The sequence below is a fragment of the Pan troglodytes genome, chromosome 8 (assembly GCF_028858775.2).
Source record: "Pan troglodytes isolate AG18354 chromosome 8, NHGRI_mPanTro3-v2.0_pri, whole genome shotgun sequence".
NCBI lineage: Eukaryota > Metazoa > Chordata > Mammalia > Primates > Hominidae > Pan > Pan troglodytes.
In genome coordinates, this window is record NC_072406.2 from 80,134,183 (window position 1) to 80,159,403 (window position 25,221).

The 25,221-nt window shown below is 38.1% G+C and overlaps 2 protein-coding genes across 52 annotated transcripts in view; one reads left to right on the plus strand and one right to left on the minus strand.

Annotated features, from left to right (window-relative positions):
- SIRT1 (sirtuin 1) overlaps positions 1–2,661 on the plus strand; it is a 34,058-nt gene extending 31,397 nt beyond the window's left edge. For all 3 annotated transcript variants that reach the window (XM_003312580.7, XM_003312581.6, XM_016946431.3), the window contains one exon: positions 551–2,661. In XM_003312580.7, the coding sequence (XP_003312628.2) occupies positions 551–879 (329 nt within the window). In that variant the 3' untranslated portion in view covers positions 880–2,661. The remainder of the gene's footprint in view (positions 1–550) is intronic.
- Positions 2,662–6,719: 4,058 nt separating this feature from the next.
- Positions 6,720–25,221, minus strand: part of HERC4 (HECT and RLD domain containing E3 ubiquitin protein ligase 4) — a 154,030-nt gene continuing 135,528 nt past the window's right edge. For 39 of the 49 annotated variants that reach the window (XM_054660160.2, XM_054660159.2, XM_001167783.7 and 36 more), the window contains 5 exons: positions 23,983–24,049; positions 20,549–20,631; positions 16,994–17,177; positions 9,435–9,537; positions 6,720–7,374 (listed from right to left, as the gene is read on the minus strand). In XM_054660160.2, coding sequence (XP_054516135.2) covers positions 7,166–7,374; positions 9,435–9,537; positions 16,994–17,177; positions 20,549–20,631; positions 23,983–24,049 — 646 coding nt within the window. In that variant the 3' untranslated portion in view covers positions 6,720–7,165. The remainder of the gene's footprint in view (positions 7,375–9,434; positions 9,538–16,993; positions 17,178–20,548; positions 20,632–23,982; positions 24,050–25,221) is intronic. The other 10 variants (XR_010146619.1, XR_010146618.1, XR_010146617.1 and 7 more) reach the window with 1 other exon arrangement.

Consider the following 25,221-nt stretch of genomic DNA (forward strand, 5'->3'; position numbering starts at 1 on the left):
TCAGAGAAGCTGCTTTAGAGAAGCTACTTAACACAAATTGGGTATCTAATGTAGGCTGGGCTGGATACTTCATTTTCATCAAATCTTTTTAAAATAATTGGTGAAATAACCTTTATTGAATATGGTTTTCTACATTTTTCACACTTCTTCATAGGGTTGTGAAAATTTATTTCATATTCTAGATGAGGAAATTGAGGCACAGAGGTACACTTACAAAGATACAATAAATGGCAGAACTAAGATTTGAACCCAGGACTAAGTGTATTGCTTGTATTTATTTAATTAATTAATTTTTAAGAGACAGGGCCTCACTCTGTTGCCTAGGCTGGCCCTTGAACTCCTGGGCTCAAGCAGTCCACCTGCCTCAGCCTCCTGAGTAGCTGGGACTGCAGGCACACCATGCCTCCCAGTTGTTTTTAAACACTAATAGTAGTCTTTCATAAGGACACTTACAATAAAGGCAGAGCTGGAACCCACACTTCATTCCAGACTGCTCAGACTGAGTTAGTGTTAGAAAACTGAAAGTAACATTTTTATTACTGTATTTCAGGTAATCAGTATCTGTTTTTGCCACCAAATCGTTACATTTTCCATGGCGCTGAGGTATATTCAGACTCTGAAGATGACGTCTTATCCTCTAGTTCTTGTGGCAGTAACAGTGATAGTGGGACATGCCAGAGTCCAAGTTTAGAAGAACCCATGGAGGATGAAAGTGAAATTGAAGAATTCTACAATGGCTTAGAAGATGAGCCTGATGTTCCAGAAAGAGCTGGAGGAGCTGGATTTGGGACTGATGGAGATGATCAAGAGGCAATTAATGAAGCTATATCTGTGAAACAGGAAGTAACAGACATGAACTATCCATCAAACAAATCATAGTGTAATAATTGTGCAGGTACAGGAATTGTTCCACCAGCATTAGGAACTTTAGCATGTCAAAATGAATGTTTACTTGTGAACTCGATAGAGCAAGGAAACCAGAAAGGTGTAATATTTATAGGTTGGTAAAATAGATTGTTTTTCATGGATAATTTTTAACTTCATTATTTCTGTACTTGTACAAACTCAACACTAACTTTTTTTTTTTTTAAAAAAAGGTACTAAGTATCTTTAATCAGCTGTTGGTCAAGACTTTCTTTTAAAGGTTCATTTGTATGATAAATTCATATGTGTATATATAATTTTTTTTGTTTTGTCTAGTGAGTTTCAACATTTTTAAAGTTTTCAAAAAGCCATCGGAATGTTAAATTAATGTAAAGGGAACAGCTTATCTAGACCAAAGAATGGTATTTTCACTTTTCTTTGTAACATTGAATGGTTTGAAGTACTCAAAATCTGTTACGCTAAACTTTTGATTCTTTAACACAATTATTTTTAAACACTGGCATTTTCCAAAACTGTGGCAGCTAACTTTTTAAAATCTCAAATGACATGCAGTGTGAGTAGAAGGAAGTCAACAATATGTGGGGAGAGCACTCGGTTGTCTTTACTTTTAAAAGTAATACTTGGTGCTAAGAATTTCAGGATTATTGTATTTACGTTCAAATGAAGATGGCTTTTGTACTTCCTGTGGACATGTAGTAATGTCTATATTGGCTCATAAAACTAACCTGAAAAACAAATAAATGCTTTGGAAATGTTTCAGTTGCTTTAGAAACATTAGTGCCTGCCTGGATCCCCTTAGTTTTGAAATATTTGCCATTGTTGTTTAAATACCTATCACTGTGGTAGAGCTTGCATTGATCTTTTCCACAAGTATTAAACTGCCAAAATGTGAATATGCAAAGCCTTTCTGAATCTATAATAATGGTACTTGTACTGGGGAGAGTGTAATATTTTGGACTGCTGTTTTCCATTAATGAGGAGAGCAACAGGCCCCTGATTATACAGTTCCAAAGTAATAAGATGTTAATTGTAATTCAGCCAGAAAGTACATGTCTCCCATTGGGAGGATTTGGTGTTAAATACCAAACTGCTAGCCTAGTATTATGGAGATGAACATGATGTAACTTGTAATAGCAGAATAGTTAATGAATGAAACTAGTTCTTATAATTTATCTTTATTTAAAAGCTTAGCCTGCCTTAAAACTAGAGATCAACTTTCTCAGCTGCAAAAGCTTCTAGTCTTTCAAGAAGTTCATACTTTATGAAATTGCACAGTAAGCATTTATTTTTCAGACCATTTTTGAACATCACTCCTAAATTAATAAAGTATTCCTCTGTTGCTTTAGTATTTATTACAATAAAAAGGGTTTGAAATATAGCTGTTCTTTATGCATAAAACACCCAGCTAGGACCATTACTGCCAGAGAAAAAAATCGTATTGAATGGCCATTTCCCTACTTATAAGATGTCTCAGTCTGAATTTATTTGGCTACACTAAAGAATGCAGTATATTTAGTTTTCCATTTGCATGATGTTTGTGTGCTATAGATGATATTTTAAATTGAAAAGTTTGTTTTAAATTATTTTTACAGTGAAGACTGTTTTCAGCTCTTTTTATATTGTACATAGTCTTTTATGTAATCTACTGGCATATGTTTTGTAGACTGTTTAATGACTGGATATCTTCCTTCAACTTTTGAAATACAAAACCAGTGTTTTTTACTTGTACACTGTTTTAAAGTCTATTAAAATTGTCATTTGACTTTTTTCTGTTAACTTACATTGTTTAAGGTATATAATTTTTAAGTCTTGCAGAATTTGTACAGCTTTGAATGCTATAGTATTAGATGCTTGCTTTTTCATACTCCATTTCTTCATTTGGTTTATTACAATAGTCTCACCTGACCAGTACTTGCAAACACTGATGGTGCTGATCGTAGCAGGTGATGCATCACCACCAAGCATTTCAAAAACTATTTCAGCGATTCTAGGCTAGAGGCCTGAGCAAGTAAAACATGGAGAAAAGGCAGGGCAGGGCCTAAGAAGGATGTGACATGTCCTATGATAAAGGACCAGGAGTTTGGGATTTGAGAGAGAACAGGAAGTGGTGGATAGTGAAAATCCATCTGATGCAAAGGCTGGGTTAACTGAAAATCTGTTCTGGGATGCTAGGTCTTTCAAGTCTGAAGACTGCAGACCACATTTGGTATCAACTTTGAGGCTGACCTGAGAACCTACTTAAGCCATTAAAGGTTTTGAGGGAGAAAGTATTACTGAAGAGGCCAGCAGTGTACCCCTTAAAATGTATGTGTAACTTGGTCGGGTGCAGTGGCTCACGCCTGTAATCCCAGCACTCTGGGAGGCCTATACGGGCGGACCACCTGAGGTCAGGAGTTCAAGACCAGCCTGGCCAACATGGCGAAACCCCGTTTTTACTAAAAATACAAAAATTAGTCGGGTGTGGTGGCAGCCCCTGTAGTCCCAGCTACTTGGGAGGCTGAGGCTGGAGAATCGCTTCAACCCAGGAGGTGGAGGCTCAGATCGCGCCACTGCACTCCAGCCTGGTGACAGAGCAAGACTCCGTCTCAAAGAAAAAAAAAAGTATATGTAATGAATAAAGCTTTAGCAATTTCCTGTTCCCAGTTCTGCCTCCCTCCCCAGCAAACTTTCTAGGTAGACCTGTCCTGTATATTGTTAGCACTAGAGAAATTACCTGTAAGATGATATCCTCAAAATATTACAAAATTAAGGAACATTCTATATATGCACAAATTGAAGAAGTCAGTTGATACTTTTAAAGGTACATAGTCAATTTAAGTGGTCAAAAGGTATTTGGCAAAACCTAATTTAACTCAAGCCCTATGCATAACGTTATTGCTGAACCACTGGCTAATGCAGCATGTACTGCATTTCACTGATTGTAATACCCTAATTAATGTCACATGGTTTAATTAGCGTTTTTTTTTTTTTTTTGTAGTGGTACATAAAATGACGGTGGACCTTCAATCAATGGTGTTTTACATAATCCCCAACTAAGCTTTATTTGAAACACAACTTCTGACCTGTAATCTAGAAAGGGGTGGGGGAGTATGTATATGTATGTACACCAAAACCTCTCCCCCAAGAAGTGAACAAAGATCTAAAGCCATTCTAGGCCTTCAGCTCAAACTAGGATACTAGTAGAAAGTACAGAAAAATGGTCTAATGACCTCCCCACCTTCTGAAGTGACTGTCAAATGAGACTATTAAAAACCACTTGAAAACTTTTAAAAAGCAAGAATAGCCTGAGACCTCTTAGAAATACAGATTTAATTGGTGTAAGGTGGGGTTTGTGCAGAGTATTAAAAACGCCCCCAGGCGATTCAAAAGTATAGCCAGATTTGAGCAACACCCTTAGCTGGAAAAGAATTGAGGAGCTCTGTTTTGACAACTTTTAACATAGGGCTGGCCTAAAAAAGGAGGTTAACTTACATTAGCCTCAATTCCCAAATTTTACCTAGAAATGCTTCATAAATTAGGTAATTTGGGGTTCATAAGCAAACACGGCAGAGTAGGGAGCTATCAAAATAGAGTGAATTCTTCAGCAAAGGAGGACAAAACTACCATAAGGCATTCTGGATGGTCAAAGTGCAAAAGAGGTTGGGGAGTGGAGGAAGAGACTGATGATGACAGGAATATTTTGCTCTTGTTTTAGCAGGCTTACCATGCACTCTTCAGGGGAAGACTGCTCTATGCCATATTACACCTTGATTCACAACTTTACTAAATGTAGTAAAAAGCTGTAAGGAAGAGCAACCTGATAGTAAAAATTGACACCAATGAATGGTCCTTAGGAACAGATCCTATGAGAAGGCTAACCGTGGGAATCTAATTTAGGTCTCTCAGTTTTTACAACTACATTCTGGTTTTTTTATTGTTTTATTTATTTTTATTTTTTTGAGACAAGTCTTGCTCTGTCGCCCAGGCTGGAGTGCAGTAGCGCCATCTGAGCTTACTGCAACGTCTGCCTCCCAGGTTCAAGTGATTCTCCTGCCTCAGCCTCCCGAGTAGCTGGGATTACAGGCATCTGCCACCACGCACAGCTAATTTTTTGTATTTTTAGTAGAGAGAGGGTTTCAACATGTTGGCCAGGCTGGTCTCGAACTCCTAGACTCAAGCCATCTGCCCACCTCAGCCTTCCAAGTGCTGGGATTATAGGTGTAAGCCACCACGCCCAGCCTGCATTCTGGTTTTATTTCCTTTTAATTGAAAGGAGTGTCTTGGTTCTGCTGTCTTATTAATCATCCTGAACAATGGCTAATAGCTTGAATGACTACTAAGACAGGAGAGCTACAAACACACTATGTATTTGTACCTTACAAATAGATGTGTGGAGGCCAAATACTTCAGTATTTAGCCAACTCAATAATCATAGTCCCTACAATTTAGCAAATGATCTGCAGCCTTGCTGCTCTGATCTACAAAGCTCGAGACTTCTTGTTTTTTAAAAGTAAATGGCAATTTCAGAAATCTTCAATGGTATTTTAACTTTCTACCATCACAGTTCTGGAGTAACAGGGAGGAAAAGTCCCCAAATTAAACTTTGTACAGTGTGCTCCCAGATGCTATTCTCTTGTTAAAATATTTGTTCATGGAACTATTAATCCAAAGTGCCTGCTATTTCACAGATCAGCTTCATAATATACAAAGGTTACTACTGAGAAAGAGCATCTGACATGTTTTTGATTTGAATAATTACTACCTCAAGAAGTGGATGAACAGGGAAAATGGTATAATATCAGGTATGTGGAAACACTCTCATGGGGAAGAATGCTACTACTTTGAGACAAAGTACCTTAGGTGAGAATATTGTTTTAGTGCTTCTATCTACAGAAGAGTTCTATGGTTCGCCAATAGTTTTTTAAGTTAATCTACTGAAAAGTACAAGTCCACAATCCCTTATCCAACCCCTTGGGCTTATTTGCATTTTGGAATTATGAATTTTGAAGAATTTTTTAAAGCACCCAATAGCGGTCATAGTCTTATTTAGTGAATACCATAAATAGCTTCAACAATTCAGATCAGGTTTTTCTGCAAAGTGAGAGATGACAATATTCTTTTCAGTTTTTTTAAATTTTAGAATTGCAGGTTAAGAGACTGTGGACCTCTATAAATTCGTGTGGGAATAGAAACAAGTCATCCGAAATTTAAGAGACCTTCCCTGAACCATCCCTCTTTTTGAAAAATTTTGACTCTTACATGAGAACCACTGAAAGTTTAAATATTAAAACAATAAATCTTTATTAAACAGTTTTCACGGCATTTTAAAATAAATTTAAAAAATAAATATTTGCATTATAGCAGAAAGTCACATGTATTGCATCAACTCACTTTTACAATTTAATGGCATGAGATAACTAAGCATCAGCACCATAAAACTGTTAAGATTTGTTTCTTAAATTCAACGAAATAGCTCTAAAGCACTGCAGCATCAATAATTTTGAAAGCTATAACCCAGTGATTGGTGCTCATAGTAGCCAATGTTTCTTTTTATTACTGGCAACTGTGGAGACAGAGTTCTTCTAGTACTAAATATTAATAAGTTCTCTGATCGGCAATCCCCCATCTATCAGTGTGTCAGGATTCACAAAGAAAAGAACTGCAGGTTATGTAGTATATTCCCTATCTGTGATTTAGGTTTGCACAAAGACACTTATTCTAGCAAAAAAGAAAAGATAGTGTTTCCACCATGCTACCTTTTTTTTCTTTTTATAGAGTCCCAGAGTAAGATTTAAATCATAATTTTTAACCTTTAAAAGTCTGTTCAAGTTCAATTACAACCATAGAAACTGTACTGGTATCAGAACATAACTATTTTATTACAAAACTTAACATTATTTACAAAATGAAAAAATAATCAAATGACTATTGCAGGCCAAAGTTAAAGGTTTTTCACTCAATGATTGAAGAAAAATTAAGCAATATTTCCATGCACTCACACCAGATCATTTCTGAAATATGCAAACTCTTAAAATTCATGTTAGTAAAACTTTAATGTATTCATAATACTTGCTATGTTTATTAGAAGATGGTCAAAAAAATCCATGGTTCTGTACAATAATATTAACAGTTTGTTCATTTTCCTTTAATATTTTTTGGCTTCCATGAACACTCGTAGATTGAACATTCTGCAAGTAAGAATTATAATAGTACCTCTGTCACCTTGCTGAATTCATCACCACAAGAAAAACACAAATAGTTTAATGCTTTTGCACTAAACTGAATAGCTATAACTCCAAAGTTATATTAAACTGAAGCCTTCATTGTGATCAATAGCTTGGATCAGTTTAGAGCGTAGAGTTTCTTTTTCTTTATATTTTGGAAGATCCAGAAGATTAAAACAAGTATGGGAAACTGGGAGATACTCCTCACCACCTCCTGTGGACTGGATGACTAGTTTCAGACTCTTCATACCAAGAATAGGAATGCGATCACTACCTGTCAAAAATACTGCCAAGAAAGAAATCATTCAGTCAACCACTTCAAAACAAAAAGATAAAGTAGCAAGTAATATTTGGTACAGTCGCTACAGTAGAGCTTCACTTTAACATCTGCTCTAACGTGTTAACTTACTTCCTAATTTGTGGAAGACAAGTTTTTTGAGACACATTCTAATTGCTCAGCCACACAATATTTTTTCTTTAAAAGTATAATCTTAATACTGGCACAAAGGAAGTGCTTAATAAATGTTTGATAAGTGAGTATTTTGCCATTACCAAAACATTTTGAGAGCCCTTTTTTGGAAAAGCCATTCAGAACTAGTTGACAAACCAAATACAAAATGCAGTTTTGATTATGATTTCTTTTTCTATTTGCTTCGTTTCTGTTATTTTTTTTAAATCAGAAATTCATAATTGGCAGGCAAAATTCAAATCATTCTTTTTTTTTTGAGACGAGTCTTGCTCAGTTGCCCAGGCTGGAGTGCAGTGTGCGGTCACAGTCACAGCAGCCTCGACCTCCTGGGCTCAAGCAATCCTCTCACCTCAGCTTCTGGAGTAGCTGGCAGCATAGTCACCAAGCCCAGGGCTAATTTTTATAGAGATGAGGTTTTGCCATGTTGCCCAGGCTCAAATCACTCTTAAAGAGTAATGATTTCTCATCCTTATGACACACAGAAGAATTTGACCAAGATTCTCGGAGGTTGCCAAATCATTCCTGGCAAAAGCAGGAGTATCAAAGGAAATGTCACTGATTTGGACACATAAATTCTGACAACTTTAAAAATAAGTCAAATTTCAATTAGAATACAGACTTTAACAGAAGAAAGATACACAGGCATCAGTTATAAATGAGGGAACTAAGGCCTGAAAAAGCTTTATTTTATATAGAAATTGCCAAAGTTTTAGTCTTGAAGCAAAAAGAAAAAGAAAAAGAAAATGAAGACCAAACAGAGAAAAGAGCAATACAGTTGGCCCTCCGTATCTGTGAGCTCTGTATCCATGGATTCAACCGACTGCAAATCGAAAATATGTTCAAAAAATGGATGCTTGTGACTGTACTGAATGTGTCAACTGTTTTTCTTGACATTGGTTCCTCAACAATACAGTATAACAACTATTTACATAGCATTTACATTGTATGAGGTATTAATAACATGTACATTCATGTGTCACTTAACGATGAGGATATGTTCTGAGAAATGCATCATTAGGCGATTTCATTCTGTAAACATCATATATTTACACAACCTAGACAGTATATAGTCTACTACACACCTAGGCTACATGATATTATAGCTCCTAGGCTACAAACCTGTACAGCATGTTACTGTACTGAATTCTGTAGGTAACTGTAACATAACAGTAGGTATTTGTGTATCTAAACATAGAAAAGGTACAGTAGCTGTATTATAATCTTACAGGACCACTATCGTATATATGGTCTGTTGTTCACTGAAAAGTCATTATGTGGCACATGACTGTAATCTAGAGATGATTTAAAGTATGAGGATATGTGTAGGTTATATGCAAATACTATGCCAATTTATACAAGAAACTTGAGCATCTACTGGATTTGGGTATCTTGGCAGGGAGGTCTTGGAATCAATCCCCCATGTATGCCAAACGATGACTATACTCCAGAGATCTTTTTAGAAATCTAAAAGGAATTCTACAATCCTAGTTTATTGTAACCACAGTTTATTGTAACTATAACATAGCTATAGTTTGCTTTCATTTCCAAGTTAGCTTCCATTTTACTTCATAGAATGAATCAATGCTATTTTGAAGGCAAACTGAATTTAGCCTTTGAAATAAGAAAATACATGTACTGAAGAGTGCAGATAGTTCTGTTTCAAAAAAATTACTTGAAGATTAAAACAGGGCTTTGGAATAATACTATAATTAGATTCCAGTCTCATAAAGTATACAACTAGTTAGAAATACTTACACAGAAAGAGTGCAGATAGTTCTGTTTCAAAAAAATTACTTGAAGATTAAAACAGGGCTTTGGAATAATACTATAATTAGATTCCAGTCTCATAAAGTATACAACTAGTTAGAAATACTTACACAGAAACTGTTTCTTCTTTTCCAATGGTAATTCGTGAAATACTTCCCAAAAAATTTTTATCGTAGGATGTTCTGCCCAATATTCCCCTTTGTATTCTGTATTCTAAAAACAACATAATCTTTTATTAGTATTAAGGGACACACTGGCTAATATATTAGCACATAAAGCTAACATGGTCCAGTAGTTTGCAACTTGTGCAATTCAATGGATTGCCCACTGTTTTCTGGACATTTACAATTCGAAGCTATTAGTTCCAGGAGAAAAAGAAGAAATATGTAAGAATCACCAGAAATCTTTCCCAGCACTTCAAAGAACAAGATAGGATCATACTATCATCTTCAAAAGTAAATAAAGAGAAACTAGATAAAATAATGTTATAGGACCATCAAAAGTCTGACATGGAATTATCTGTGATAATCAGAAAATTCCCTTTCTCTGTATTCACGAACAGAAGTCAAACCATTACAGTTTATGTCTCCTTTTAAAAATACGGTACTAAGCAACACTAAAAATTTTCTGAGGTAGTTTCCAAGATGGCCACCAGTGAGCACTGCCTCCTGGTATTCATGCCTGTGTGTATAAGGATACTGTGAATATGAGGAATGTATGACTTCTGAGACTAAATCATAAAAAAAAAAAAACCTCTATGGCTTCAGCCCTTCTTCTGGATCACTCACTCTGGGGGAAACCAGTTGTCATTTCATGAGGATATTCAAACATCCCTATATGGAGAGAAATACTCATGGTGCTATACTGAGGCCTCCTGCCAACAGTCATGTGAGTAAGCCACCTTGGAAGTGAATCTCTATCCTTAATCATGCTTTTAGATGCCTATAGCACCAGCCAATATTCTGACTGCAACTTCATGAGGGAACCCTGAGCCCAAACTACTCAGCTAAGCCACTCCTGAATTCCTGACCCACAGAAACTATGAAACAACAGAGTTTCATTGTTATTTTGAAGCCAATAAGTTTTGGGGTAATTTGCTGCAATAGGACTAAAATATCTCCCCTGTCAAAAATATTAGTACTGGCCGGGTGCGGTGGCTCACGTCTGTAACCCCAGCACTTTGGGTGTCCAAGCCGGGCAGATCACTTGAGGTCAGGAGTTCCAGACCAGCCTGGCCAACATGGTGAAACCCCATCTCTACTGAAAATACAAAAATTAGCTGGGCATGGTGGCAGGCGCCTGTAATCCCGGCTACTTGGGGGAGGCTAAGGCAGGGAATCGCTTGTAGTGAGCCAAGACTGTGCCATTGCACTCCAGCCTGGTCAACAAGAGCGAAACTCCATCTCAATAAAAAAAATAAAAAATAAAAAATAAACAACAAAAAAATTAGTACTAAAAGAGAAGCAGGTAGGAAGTAGAGAGGAAATAGTTTATATTGTGAACTGTTCTTATCCAGCCGCAGTTGGCTTTAACTTTCAGTTCTTCAGATGCGTCAGGTCCTTTGGACATACTGTTCCCTCAGCCTACACCACTCAGACACATCCTTTCTTCTTTGGTCATCAGGCTAATTTTTACCCTTTTAGGGCTCAGATTAAATGCCATCTAATTCATTCATTGATTCATCCAACAAATATATAATGAGTTTTAGTCAATGTTTTGGGCCCTGGGAAAACCTCAGTGAACAGACTCCTCACTTACCTTGTGGAGCTCACCGTCTAGTAAGAGGCGTTCCCAGATTCATCTAGCCTAGATCAGGCTCCTCCTTACGCACCATTCACTAAACTCTTTTTCACTGTATTAATTAAAACTGTGTATTAAACATTTAATTTCTAGCTCTCTTATTAGGGCAAAGACCATGTCTCTATCTTATTTCCTGCCCTCTCTTCAATCTCTTGCATGGTTTCAGCTGTACATTATCAGGCACACAGTAGAGGCTCAATAAATACTTGCTAATGGGCTTCTTGAATTTTGGACTTTCCTTATTTGTAGCCATGATTTATCTTAATCACTGAACTCTCAATAATTCAAATATGCAAAATATTTGCTGTTAGTTGCACACAAGTTTGAAGAAAACAGCTTGAATTCTAGCATGGAATTTATTAAACTGTTTGAATTAAAGTCTGTGAGCATGTTAGTGGGGAATGAAAAGAGGATGGCTAAAGTTTTTTTTTCTTTTAAATCTCTAAATGGTTTGGTAGAAATGTGCACACATGTCCTGATTAAGAAAGAACATTTAAAGCTCCAAATCATAATCACTAAAATTGTAATGAATCAGATATACAACAGAAGAAATCAAAGTGTTAAGAATAAATACACCATATATATACATATATATACACATAGATATACATATATGTATGTGTATATATATACACATATATATACATATATGTATGTGTATATATATACACATATATATATATATATATGTATATATATATATATATTTTTTTTAGATAGAGTCTTGCTCTGTCACCAGGCTGGAATACAGTGGCACGATCTTGGCTCACTGCAACCTCCGCCTCCCAGGTTCAAGCGATTCTCCTGCCTCAGCCTCCCGAGTAGCTGGGATTACAGGCCTACACCACCACACCCAGCTAATTTTCGTATTTTTAGTAGAGACGGGGGTTTCACTATGTTGGCCAGGATGGTCTTGATCTTCTGACCTCGTGATCTGCCTGCCTCAGCCTCCCAAAGTGCTGGGATTACAGGCGTGAGCCACTGCGCCCGGCCACTACAATATACTTTTTAAGATGTCCTGTCTTAACTGAATGAACACTTAAATCAATTATCACTTCAGGCAAGGTTTCAAGTACTTACTGAGTGCTCTCCTAGGTGCTGGGAATACAGCAGTGAACAAAGAGGCAAAAATTCTGCCCTCATGGTGCTTACATTGTGGTGGGGGGAAGGAGCAACCTAAGTAAAATTATGTCAAATCCAAAGAAGCAAAATAAAACAGCGAGGGGAGACAGGATACGTGTGCAGGAGAGAGGTTTGCAATTTTAGATCAGTTATCCAGGGAAGGTCTCTGAGAAGGTATAAACACACAAAGGAGGTGAGAGCAAGAATCTTTTGTGATTATCAGGGGAAGAGAATTCCAGGCACATGGAAAAGGAAACAAACGCCCTAAGACTGGAGTGTGCCTGGAGGGTTCTAGGCTCAGCAGAGGTTAATAAGGCTGAGGCAGAGTGAGAGGAACAATGACAGGAGATGAGGCAAGGAGGGAAAAATTGTGTAGGATCTAAAGGGTGATGAGAAGCTGTTATATCATTTTCATTTTAAGGTGATTAGAGGTGGAGTCCATTTCCACTGGGGGACCCCTTAGAGTTAGTATCTACAGGCTTCTTCTTTTGAGAAGATCAATTTACTACTACACAAGAACCTTCAATCTCCTTCCTGAAGGATTTACACCTGGCTACCAGCTGTGTAGCATCCTCAGTGTTACCTTGTTTCCCAAATTGTAAAGCCTCTCTCCCAAGCTGTCTTTTGCTGGGTAGGAGAGGGGACATGAATGGTCCAATTATTCTTTAAAATGGCTTTAAAGTAATTCTGTTGCCCTTAGTCCAACCTTCATCCCTGCCATGAAGGGTAACATGGTATACCAATTCTTGAGCCTTTCAGATTCTAGGATATAAAATGAGTTGCCTCGGGCCAGGAGCGGTGGCTCACACCTGTAATCCCAGCACTTTGGAAGGCCGAGGCGGGTGGATCATGAGGTCAGGAGTTCAAGACCAGCCTGCCCGATATGGCGAAACCCCATCTCTACTAAAAAAATTAAAAAATCAGCCGGGAATAGTGGCACGTCTGTAGTTCCAGCTACTCGGGAGGCTGAGGCAGAAGAATCGCTTGAACTTGGGAGGCAGAGGCTGCAGTGAGCCAAGATTGCGCCACTGCACTCCAGCCTGGGCGACAGAGCAAGACTCTGTCTCAAAAAAAAAAGAGTTGCCTCCTGATAATCCTGTCCCTCTGGAGGCTTAGAATACAATTTTCCTCTGCTCTAAGTCACTCATCAATTTATCTCCTTACTTTCTGTCTTCCAAAACTATTTCTTCTCTTGTTCATTGCATTTTTATTTTTTGGTATTTTTATTTTATATTTCTATTTTTATTCCATTTCTGTCATTCTAGTGATATTTTTGGGAGGGAGCAGACATGTTTATTCCATAATGTTTAACTAGAAGTCCTAATTATTCTTAAAATCTTATTCCTTCAATTACTACACAGTAAAACTGGCTATATTCTGGGGTGTATACAGTTCTGTAAGTTCTAAGCACATGTGCAGATTTGTGTAACCACTGCCACAATTAGGATACTGAGCAGTCCCATCACTGTTATGCTCTTAGATGCCTCTTGTGCTACCTCCTCTGAAGTCACACCCTCCCACTCAACCCCTTGTCTCTATTCACTATAATTTTTTGTCTTTTCAAGAATGTCACATAAATGGAGCCATACAGTATGCAACCATTTGAAACTGGCTTCTTTCACTCAGCATAAAGCCTCAGATTAATCCAGTTGTTGCATGTACCAATAGTGCTTTTTTTTCTTTTTTGAGACAGGGTCTTGCTTTGCTGCCTATGTCAGAGTGCAGTCAGGGCTCACTGCAGCCTCTACCTCCCGGGCTCAAGGGATCCTCCCACCTCAGCCTCCCGAGTAGCTGGGACTACTGGTGCACGCCACCATAAAGGGCCAATTTTTGTATTTTTTGTAGAGACAGGGTTTTATCATGTTGTCCAGGCTGGTCTTGAACTCCTGGGTTCAAACTATCTGCCAACCTCAGCCTCCCAAAGTGCCAGGATTAGAGGTGTGAGACACCACACCCAGGTGTGCATTTTTTTTTTTTTTGAGATGGAGTTTCACTCTTGTTGCCCAGGCTGGAGTGCAACGGCACGATCTCCGGCTCACTGCAACCTCTGCCTCCTAGGTTCAAGCGATTCTCCTGCCTCAGCCTCCCGAGCAGCTGGGATTACAGGCACCACACCCAGCTAATTTTGTATTTTTAGTAGAGATGGGGTTTCTCCATGTTGGTCAGGGTGGTCTCGAACTCCCAACCTCAGGTGATCTGCCCGCCTTGGCCTCCCAAAGTGCTGGGATTACAGGCGTGAGCCACCGCGCCTGGCCCAGCTGTGCATTTCCTTTTAACACTTAGTAGTTATTCTGCTGAATAGGTATACTGTAGTAGGTTTACCCATTCACCCACTGAAGCACATCTAAGTTGTTTCCAGTTTTTTACTCATTTGCAAATTAAAAAAAAAAAGTCTTTAAAAATTAAGGCAAAACACACATACCATAAAGTTTGTATCTTAACCATTTTAAGTGTACACTTCAGTAGCATTAACTACATTCACATGGTTGTACCACCATCCATCTCCAGAATTCATTTCATCTAGTAAAACTGAAACTCTGTCCCCTTGGTTTACAGATTTTTGTGTGAATATAATTTAATACCTGGGAGTAGGACTGCTAGGTCATATAGCAAATGTATGTTTAACTTTTTAAGAAACAGCCACTGTTTCCAAAGTGACTATACCATTTTGTATCCCCATCGGCAACATATAAACATTCCTGATGCTTTGCACCTATTAATATGACTGACATAAAAAGTAGAGTGGTAAGTGCTGCTCTATTTTTTTATGTTAGTCATCTTAATAGGTATACAGTATCTAACTAATTATAAATGCATAAATCAGAGGATGGTATATTAGAAAGATAGAAAATCAGCAGATTAATTTCACATATATCTTCCTCAAAGCTGATCTAACCTTGCACTTTCTGTCACTCTGCCTCCCAGGTTCAAGTGATTCTTGTGTCTCAGCCTCCCAAGTAGCTGGTATTACAGGAGTGTGCCACCACACCTGGCTAATTTTTGTATTTTTAGTAGGGATGGGGTTTCACCATGTTGGCCAGGCTGGTCTCCAACTCCTGGCCTCAAGTGATCTGCCTGCCTCAGCCTCCCCAAGTGCTGGGATTACAGGCATGAGACACCATGCCTGGCTTAACCTAGCACTTTCTTTCTTTTTGAGATGGAGTCTTGCTCTGTTGCCTGGGCTGGAGTGCAGTGGCGCAATCTCACTGACTTGAACCCTCTGCTTCCCGGGTTCAAGCGATTCTCCTGCCTCAGCCTCCCGATAGTTGGGACTATAGGCATGCGACACTATGCCCAAATTTTTGTATATTTAGTAGAGACGGGGTTTCACTATGTTGGTTGGCCAGGATGGTCTCGATCTCTTGACCTCGTGATCCGCCCGCCTCGGTGTCCCAAAGTGCTGGCATTACAGGCATGAGCTACCACACAGGGCCAGCACTTTCTATTAAATGTTTATCAGAATCAATATTTGATAATTACTCTGCTAAAAAATGTAACACTGAGACTAATCAGAAAAAAAGGAAACAAAGATTTTTAAACATCATAACTGCATTTCATGATGGTTTTCCTAAGACTGAGGCAGAACGAAAACCCATTCAGCTTTGGCTAGGGCTTTTTTTTGGAGAGTGCAGTGGCGCGATCTTGGCTCACTGCAACCTCCGCTTCCCAGGTTCAAGCAATTCTCCTGTCTCAGCCTCCCAAGTAGCTGGGATTACAGGTGTGTGCCACCACGCCCGATTAATTTTTATATTTTTAGTAGAGACGGGGTTTCACCATGTTGGCAAGGCTGGCCTGGAACTCCTGACCTCAGGTGATCCGCCCACCTTGGCCTCCCAAAGTGCTGGGATTACAGGCATGAGCCATCGCGCCTGGCTTGGTTAGGGCTTCTATCCATCTGTGTCACAGATGACATTTTTGTTTTCTTTTGAGACAGACAGGCTCCTGCTCTGTCATCCAGGGTCAAGTGCAGTGGTATAATCATGGCTCACTACAGCCTCAACCACCTGGGATCAAGAGATTCTCCCACTGCAGCCTCCCACAGGTAGGACCACAGGTGTTTGCTACCACATCTGGCTAATTTTTAAAATTATTTTTATCTATTTTTATTTACTTATTTTTTGTTTTTGAGACAGAGTCTTGCTCTGCTGCCCAGGGTGGAATGCAGTGGCACAATCTCAGCTCACTGCAACCTCTGCCTCCCAGGTTCAAGAGATTCTCCTGCCTCAGCCTCCTGAGTAGCTGGGATCACAGGCACGTGCCACCACACCCAGCTAATTTTTGTATTTTTAGTAGAGACAGGTTTCACCATGTTGGCCAGGCTGGTCTTGAACTCCTGACCTCACGTGATCCACCCACCTTGGCCTCCCAAAGTCCTGGGGTTACAGGTGTAAGCCACCACGCCTGGCCTAAGTTATTTTTAGAGATCAGGTCTTGCTATGCTCCCCAGGCTGCTGTTGAACTTCTGGCCTCAAGTGATCCTCCCACCTAAGCACCCCAAAGTGCTGGGGTTATAGGTGAGAGCCACTGTGCCTGGCCAGATGAGTTTTCTATATCAATACCACCAATTATAATAGTGTCTAATTCATACACAGTTCAAATCCATTCATTGTGGAGTTTGAAGGGTAGAGTGCTTTCCTGTAAAATGGTAGTAATAAAGTGTATACAATAAAAAATAACACATTAAAAGGCAAGATTTCCATATATAAATCTTTCCATTTAACAATATCAGAGATTAGTTTTCCCCTACCTTTTCCAGTTCCTTCCAATCATAATTTGTATTTCCAATGACCATTGCTTGTAGTTCATTAGGCTGAAAGAGCAGAAGGACTTTTCCTCCACAGACCTTATGAAAGCCCGCATGAAAAGCATCAAATAAGGAAGCCACTGATTTATTGAATATGTAATCCACATAAGCATCAACAAACTCTTGCCTAGAAATGAAAAAGCACACATGTACAGATTATAAAAATCATGTATGAAGAATCCGTAATGTAGTCATTAAAACTTCAAGTGCTCCTACAATTTCTGCTACATATCTTCGAAACAGAATGTATGAGTAGCGTTCAAACAGGACAAAACCAAAGTCACTATGGAAAAAGCTATTATTCTTTCTATATAAAAATCAGCTGTATCCATGAGGCATTCAGTTATTCTTAGGCTATTCCTAATGGAAAAAATGTCATTTCCTAATGGGCAGAATGATGCAAATGGCTATGAAAATAATTTTAAAATATTTACAAGTTATTGAGAATTTATATATATCATGTCACATGCATCCCTAAAAGGAATGATCTGTTACAAACAATAGGTGACAAAAAAATGAGAGCTTTGGATTCAGATCATTTGACCAACTATAGCCTTCTTTTCCTTGGGTTCCAAGGAATCTGAACAAAATTTACTTTAACAAATGCCTAAGAGAGGGTACTAAGCATTCTTTTAGGATAATCATTAAAGAGTACAAGTGTAGTTTCTTTTCAAATGTATGTGTGAATACATATACAATCACTTCTGATTCTCTTCTATCTCTTATGATACAAAACGAAACTGTAAAGAAAAAAAGAAGCCCCTTTAACCCCTGAATTTGAACCACAATCTTACTCAATCTGTTTTGTTTTGCTAGCCACAACATTTTATGATGCTATCTGGTCAAATAATGAGAATGGATACTAGAAGATTTCACTATTTTATATCTTTGTCTTCCAAGTAATAAAGGATGATTCTGCAATAGGAATAATGGTAAGTTGCCTTTCAGAACCAAGTTTTTTTTTAAAACAAGGATATCTAGAAGGACCTAAATTTTTTTCACATCATTTTAAAAACAGCTTTATTTTTATCAAAGTAAGACATATCAAGTGTTTAAAACATCAAATAGTAACAATCCTAATAGCCAACATTTACTGAGCACTACATGTGCTAGGTCTTATTCTAAGTATCTTAAAATATTGTCTCATCTAGTTCTCAACCCCATGAAGTAAGTATAATTTGTCATTCCATTTAACAGAGAAGGACACTGAGGCATTGAGACATCAACTAATTTATTTAAAGTTATAAAGCTTCTAAGTAGCGGAATTAGGATTATAATCCTTTGGACCAACTCCCTGGCAACAGCCACTATTAAAGAATTGTAACAAAATAGAAGAGAACAAAGCAACTCTGTCCTGCACTTCTCTGCCAGAAATTGCAGCTATTAAAAGGCAACTATTTAACTCTTTTTGCCATTCCTTCTGATATTTATATTCAAGCTTCTAACAACACAGTTCTATTGTTGTTCCTTAAATTTCAATTTGCTTTGGATTAATCTTTAATGTAATTGTCCCATTCACTTTCTACTCCCCTGTACATCTATTATATTTATATAACAATTTTTGGTTCAATATTTGTTAACATTTCTATATTATTCACAGTTAAGCTGTATTCTGTGGTTACCCTTTTTCTCTTAAAAAGAACTTCTGTTTTCTTTAGTTTGCTAATTCATCGCCAACTTCTCCAAAAGAAATATCCATTTCCTCTAGATTCATTCAAAATACTAGATACTTATTTCTCTCCTCGAGCCCTCCATCCTCTTGATCTAACCCAAGTTGTTATTTCTAAATCGACACAGTTATTGATCCTTCAGAAAGAATCTTTGCTTGTTTGAATCCTGGTGGTGGTGGTGGTTGTTTTTTTAATCCTGTGTCTTCCTCTTTCTTGGTTTAATTCCTTGTTTTGGTAGACAGAACACATCCTCCAGTAACTTCCTGAGAAAAAGGCATCAGAAGTAAACTCTCTGAGACTGTGCATGTATGAAAATGTTTTTAAACACACACACTGGATAATTTGGATACAGAATTCTAAGTTAAAAGTAATTTTCTCCCAAAATTTTGGTCTTCCAGCTTCCAGTGTTCCTTGATTCCAGTGTCTGATGTTACTGATTCTTAGGTCTGTGGGTTTTCTGGACAGTTTTAGGGTCCCTTTGACTGAAAATTTTGAAATTTCATGTATCTTGTCTTGGTATTGATCTTTTTTCCACTTCTCATGCTTTCAATCTTGAAAAGATGTCATTCGTTTCTGGGAAGTTTTTTTTTTTAAATATTTTCTTTGACAGATTTCATTCATTCCATTTCTTTCAAATGAGTTTTTTTTTTTTTCCATTTTTAATTGTATGCATCTGGATGTCACGCATCATTCTGAGGACACTGATTTCGGTTTCCTCTGAAGTTTTGTCCTTCAACCTGCATGGTTCCTGGTTTCTTGCCATTCTTTTTGACTGTTTTGGCCTTTCCTTAAATGTCTGTTGACCTCTGGCTATCGATTTACATTTTTTTTTGTTTTTTGAGACGGAGTCTCGCTCTGTCGCCCAGGCTGGAGCGCAGTGGCACAATCTCGGCTCACTGCAAACTCCGCATCCTGGGTTCAAGAGACTCTTCTGCCTCAGCCTCCCGAGTAGCTGGAACTACAGGCACATTCCACCATGCCTGGCTAATTTTCTGTATTTTTAGTAGAGATGGGGTTTCACTGCATTAGCCAGGATGGTCTCGTTGTCGTGACCTCGTGATCCGCCCGCCTCGGCCTCCCAGAGTGCTGGGATTGCAGGTGTGAGTCACTGTGCGGGGCCTATGGATTTACATTTTAAATGTTAGGCAGTTTCCCCAGAAAAGGATCTTTCACTATACGGTACCAAGAAGGAGGGAGCTATAGACTTTCAGCACTTAATCTCCCTGTTTTCAGTTCAGCTCCTTACCTGTGGCAGTGTCCAGGTGTCCTCAAACCCACAGTCTCTTTAGTTCAATTTCTCCAGAAGGTAAATTTCCAATCTCCTGCCCAGGCCAGAGAGGGGCAGTTGCCAGATTCCTGGTGTGCTAAGGGAAACTAATTTCTTCTGTTGTTGTTTTAAATCCAATGTTAGCATGGGAAACTAGTTTCTAACTGCTTCTTATAAGAGTTCTAGCATTTCCCCAAACACCATGCATTTTCTAAAGGTATGTTTTATTCTCAGCACCCAAACTTTTGTTTTGTGAAGTGATCCAGCTGGCTTCGTGGCTCCTCTTTTCCATCTCATGTTGCAGCTTTCTCTGGTTTGCTAAAGTTAGTTACTACTGTTTCCTGGCTTCCAAAAATGTTTGCTGCTGTCACTTCTCCCTTCTCTTTGTTTTAATGTCTTCAAGGGATTTCAGGAGGAAAAGGCAGATTATTTCCTCACTAACCACTCAAAATTAAAGTTTTATTGGAGTAAAAGCTTAGGGTTGTGACACGTTTTCTACGTACAGAAGAAAATGTCTACTGAATCTTATTACTCCCACTGTTGCTGCTAAAATTCACTTACCGATTTTGTTTGTTAACAGCTGTGTCTGCACCATTTAGAACCAGCTCTTTCACTTCTGTTGCACCAAAGTTTTCAACTGTGATCTATTAATTTAAATTTTTAAAAAAAGTCAATGTCAGACTCAAAACTTATAATAATCTATTATTATATTCTACCTTTCTCTCATTTAATTAAAAAAAAAACTACTAAATTTGAGATAAAATTCTGCTACCATATAGCTTATCTGAGAATTCTACTTAAAGCCAGAACTAGAAATTTTGATACTCTCTAGTTTGAAATCCTACCATGATTAATTACAAATTACCAAGTTTGGTAGGTTAATAAGGAAACTAAGCATTTGTTGTGCATAAAACTTTAGAATTGTTACTATAAAATATTAGACAGGATGTTTTCCTTAGACGAGTGATAAAATCCAAGTATGAGAATGCATTCAGCTTAGAAAACCATGCATTCTTCCCACATGACAACTGCTACTCCAGGGTTCCTTTATCACCCTTGTTGTAAACTTTATCACAGACAGTTTTTCCAGTTATGTACTAATTTGGTTTATAAAGATAGTCAGTTATTTTGAAACCTTTTATTTCTTTTACTTCTGGAATTTTTCTAAAAATATTACCATTCCCACTTATGCATCTTTTCTTTTGCTATTCCTTCTTTTTGGAATATTATCCTCTTTTATGAAAACCTGCTATTTATAAAATACTATGATGGGAGTGGGATGTTAGATGAATATATTCCTGCTGTGATGTTTACTATCTAGTAAAGGAAGAGAAATGTAACATATGAAGAACTAATTATAATAAAATAATGCATTTATAAGACAGAGATGAACAAAATGTTATCAGATCATAGAGGAATGCAAACAGAATTCTAAACTAGAGGAAGTGTGAAAGACCTTGAGGAAGAAATGCCATCTGAAAAGCACCTACAAGTAGGGGTAGTATTTTGAAAGATTAAGAAGAGAGTGAGATTTCAGACAGAGAATATCAATTGAACAAAAAATTAGATATTACAATAAATACCAAGTTTCTGAAAATGTATGGCAAGTGGCTCTGAAAAAGAGGAAGGTAAGGTATATTAAAAAAAATACTGTGTGATATGACAAAACTTGGTATGAAGGGAGGGATACAATGAAAGGAGAGAGCCAGTTTAAAAATGTCTTTGACACCCATTCTAAAGCTATTATTCTACAAGCAATAAAGAGCCACTGAAAAATCTCTGAGAAAGAAATGGCAGTGGGAAGAAATGTTTGAATTACCATAGTTCTTTGAATATAGTAAGAATTCACAAATTTGGTGACTGATAAATTAGAAATTAAACAGCTTGAAACTCAATTTTTTAGTCAACTGAGATGATCAATAAAAATTCAAGAAACTAACATGGGTATGAGTGAATCAAATGAAAAAGAACCAAAATTTCATAGAAAATCGTTTTTGTTTTTGTTTTTTTTAATTTTATGGTCACCTTATTCTAACAGGAACACACTTTGGAAAATGCTTTTCTGCTGTTATCTGGATTTGTGGAGAGCAACTTTTTTTTTTTTTTTGAGATGGAGTCTCACTCTGTCACCCAGGCTGCAGTACAATGGCGTGATCTCAGCTCACTGCAACCTCCACCTCTCAGGTTCAAGTGATTCTCCTGCCTCAGCCTCCCCGAGTAGCTGGTACTAGAGGCACGTGCCACCACGCCTGGCTCATTTCTGTATCTTTAGTAGAGACGGGGTTTCACCATGTTGGCCAGGCTTGTCTCTAATTCCTGACCTCAAGTGATCTGCCCGCCTCGAGCTCCAAAAGTGCTGGGATTACAGACGTGAGCCACTGTGCCTGGACAGAAAATAGTCTTAAAGTTTTCTTGAAAAAATTATGAACATGCAATTTTTTTTGGCAAATTTTATGACAGCAGAATATGGCATCTTTTGTCAGCTTTGACAAAACCATAAAGAGAATGTTGTGTGTGTGGCAGGGTGGCAAACAAATATACAAGCAAAAAATTTAAAAAATAAAAAAGAGGCCAGGTGCTGTGGCTCACGCCTGTAATCCCAGCACTTTGGGAGGCCAACGCGGGCAGATAACGAGGTCAAGAGATTGGGACCATCCTGGCCAACATGGTGAAACCTCATCTCTACTAAAAATACAAAAATTAGCTGGGTATGGTGGTGTGCACCTGTAGTCCCAGCTACTCGGGAGGCTGAGGCAGGAGAATTGCTTGAACCTGGGAGGCGGAGGTTGCAATGAGCCGAGATTGCGCAACTGCACTCCAGACTGGGCAGAGCAAGATTCTGTCTCAAAAAAAAAGAAAAAAAAAAGAAAAGAAAAGGGAAAAGAAAACTGAAGGTTTTACAATTTCTCCAAGAGTCTAATTTATAATATTCAAATTGTTCCCTTCTGGAGTGCCTTACCGTAATACTTATGGATTTTCTCTTATTTAATTACCAACTAGTCTACTTCTGCCATATCCTCATCTATCAACGGCTTTGCATGTGACTGGATCAGTTATTTAACATCCCTTTTGGCCAGGTGCAGTGGCTCATGCCTGTAATGCCAGCACTTTGGGAGGCCGAGGCGGGTGGATCATGAGGTCAGGAGTTCGAGACCAGCCTGGCCAAGGTGGTGAAACCCCGTCTCTACTAAAAATACAAAAATTAGCTGGGTGTGGTGGCAGGCACCTGTAATCCCAGCTACTCAGGAGGCTGAGGCAGGAGAATCGCTTGAACCTGGGAGGCAAAGGTTGCAGTGAGCTGAGATCGCGTCACTGCACCCCAGCCTGGGTAACAGAGCAAGACTCTGTCTCAAAAAAACAAAACAAAACAAAAAAAACCACATCCCTTTGCTGCCTTAATGAAATTGTGCATCTTTTACAAGATTTGCAATTTCATTTTCCAAATAATATTGCAATGCATTTGCATTTGTTTTATCTACATCATCCAACAGTGAATAAGACAAGATGGGCAAGGATGAATGTTAGTATGAAATAGAAAGGAATGTACCAGTGGAAATTAATGTTTTTAAGTTTAGTAGTAATATTCTCATATTACAATAACCTTTTGCTTCTCTAAAGCATTTCTGTAATTGCAGACTCAAAAATGAACACTTGGGTAAAGAGGATGTCTTGTATTTGTCAATATCTTTAGCATAATGATAAAGTACACAGGTTTAAGTCACAGAGGCTTGTATGCATACTGACTCCCCAACGTAATGACTGTTTTCAGTTTTCTTCATCTGTAAACCGGGGATAATCCCAACCTCACTGGATTGCTGAGGATTAAATGAAATGCATGTACTATGACTAGCTAGCATGTAGTAAATGCTCAATAAATGTTAGCTAAAGGGTTCTTTAAGAATTCCATCCATCAAAATAAAGAAAAACCCTAAGACATGGCTGTTAAATAAAAGAGATGATGAATAATCAGGCTAACCTATGTCCTTCCATCTTACCGTAAAATTAAGACAAAATGTTTCCTCTATGTCATCTTCTGGATAATCCAGTAACTGTTGCATGCTTCTGCAAAATAATATATATGTTTCTGAGAGGAAAAAATTATTGGATATTTTGACTATTTTACTTATGGATATATATATATATATATACTTCTCATTCCCTCTTGGTAAAATCCTTTTGTCAATTTGTAATTTTATATTTGTTTCAGAATAGTGAATACACAATGGCAAACTTATAAATGATGCTTAAGGAAAAAAATTAGTAAAAGGTTCTTATCACTTTTCTGAATACAAAGGCCATGTATCCAACTATTTTTAACATTTTTCCTTATTTTATTTTATTTTATTTTTCCCGAGATGGAGTCTTGCTCTGTCGCCCAGGCTGAAGTGCAGTGGCATGATTTTGGCTCACTGCGACCTCTGCCCCCTGGGTTTTTAAAAGCAATTCTCCTGCCTCAGCCAGAGCAGCTGGGATTACAGGCGCCCGCCACCATGCCCGGCTAATTTTTGTATTTTTAGTAGAGACCAGGTTTCACCATGTTGGCCAGGCTGGTCTCGAACTCCTGACCTCGTGATCTGCCCACCTCGGCCTCCCAAAGTGCTAGGATTACAGGCGTGAGCCACCGTGCCTGGCCCATTTGTCCTAATTTATATAAAATTTTTAATCCATTTTATTTAATAAATAAAAATAAATTTCACATATTCAAACTAGGAATGAAGGTTATCAGAAGTAAAAGTCCAAATAAATCATTTAACCACTCTCAGAAAAAAAATTTACTTTCCTAAGGTGATTATCTGATATTTGCAAGGTATTGTCAAACAACTAAAAATTTAGTCTTTTTTTTTTGAGACGGAGTCTTGCTCTGTCACCCAGGCTGGAGTGCAATGGCGCAATCTTGGCTCACTGCAACCTCCGCCTCCTGGGTTCAAGCAATTCTCTTGCCTCAGCCTCCTGAGTAGCTGGGACTACAGGCGTGGGCCACCACGCCTGGCTAATTTTTGTATTTTAGTATAGATGGGGTTTCGCCATGTTGGTCATACTAGTCTCGAACTCCTGACCTCCACGCTGGTCTCAAACTCCTGACCTCAGGTGATCCACCTGCCTCGGTCTCCCAAAATGCTAGGATTACAGGTGTGGGCCACTGGGCCAGCCAAATTTAGTCTTTCAATAGAAAATTTTGATCTGAGAAACATAATGGATTTTCCTTTATTAGAAGGGCATTTGTTTATTTAAGA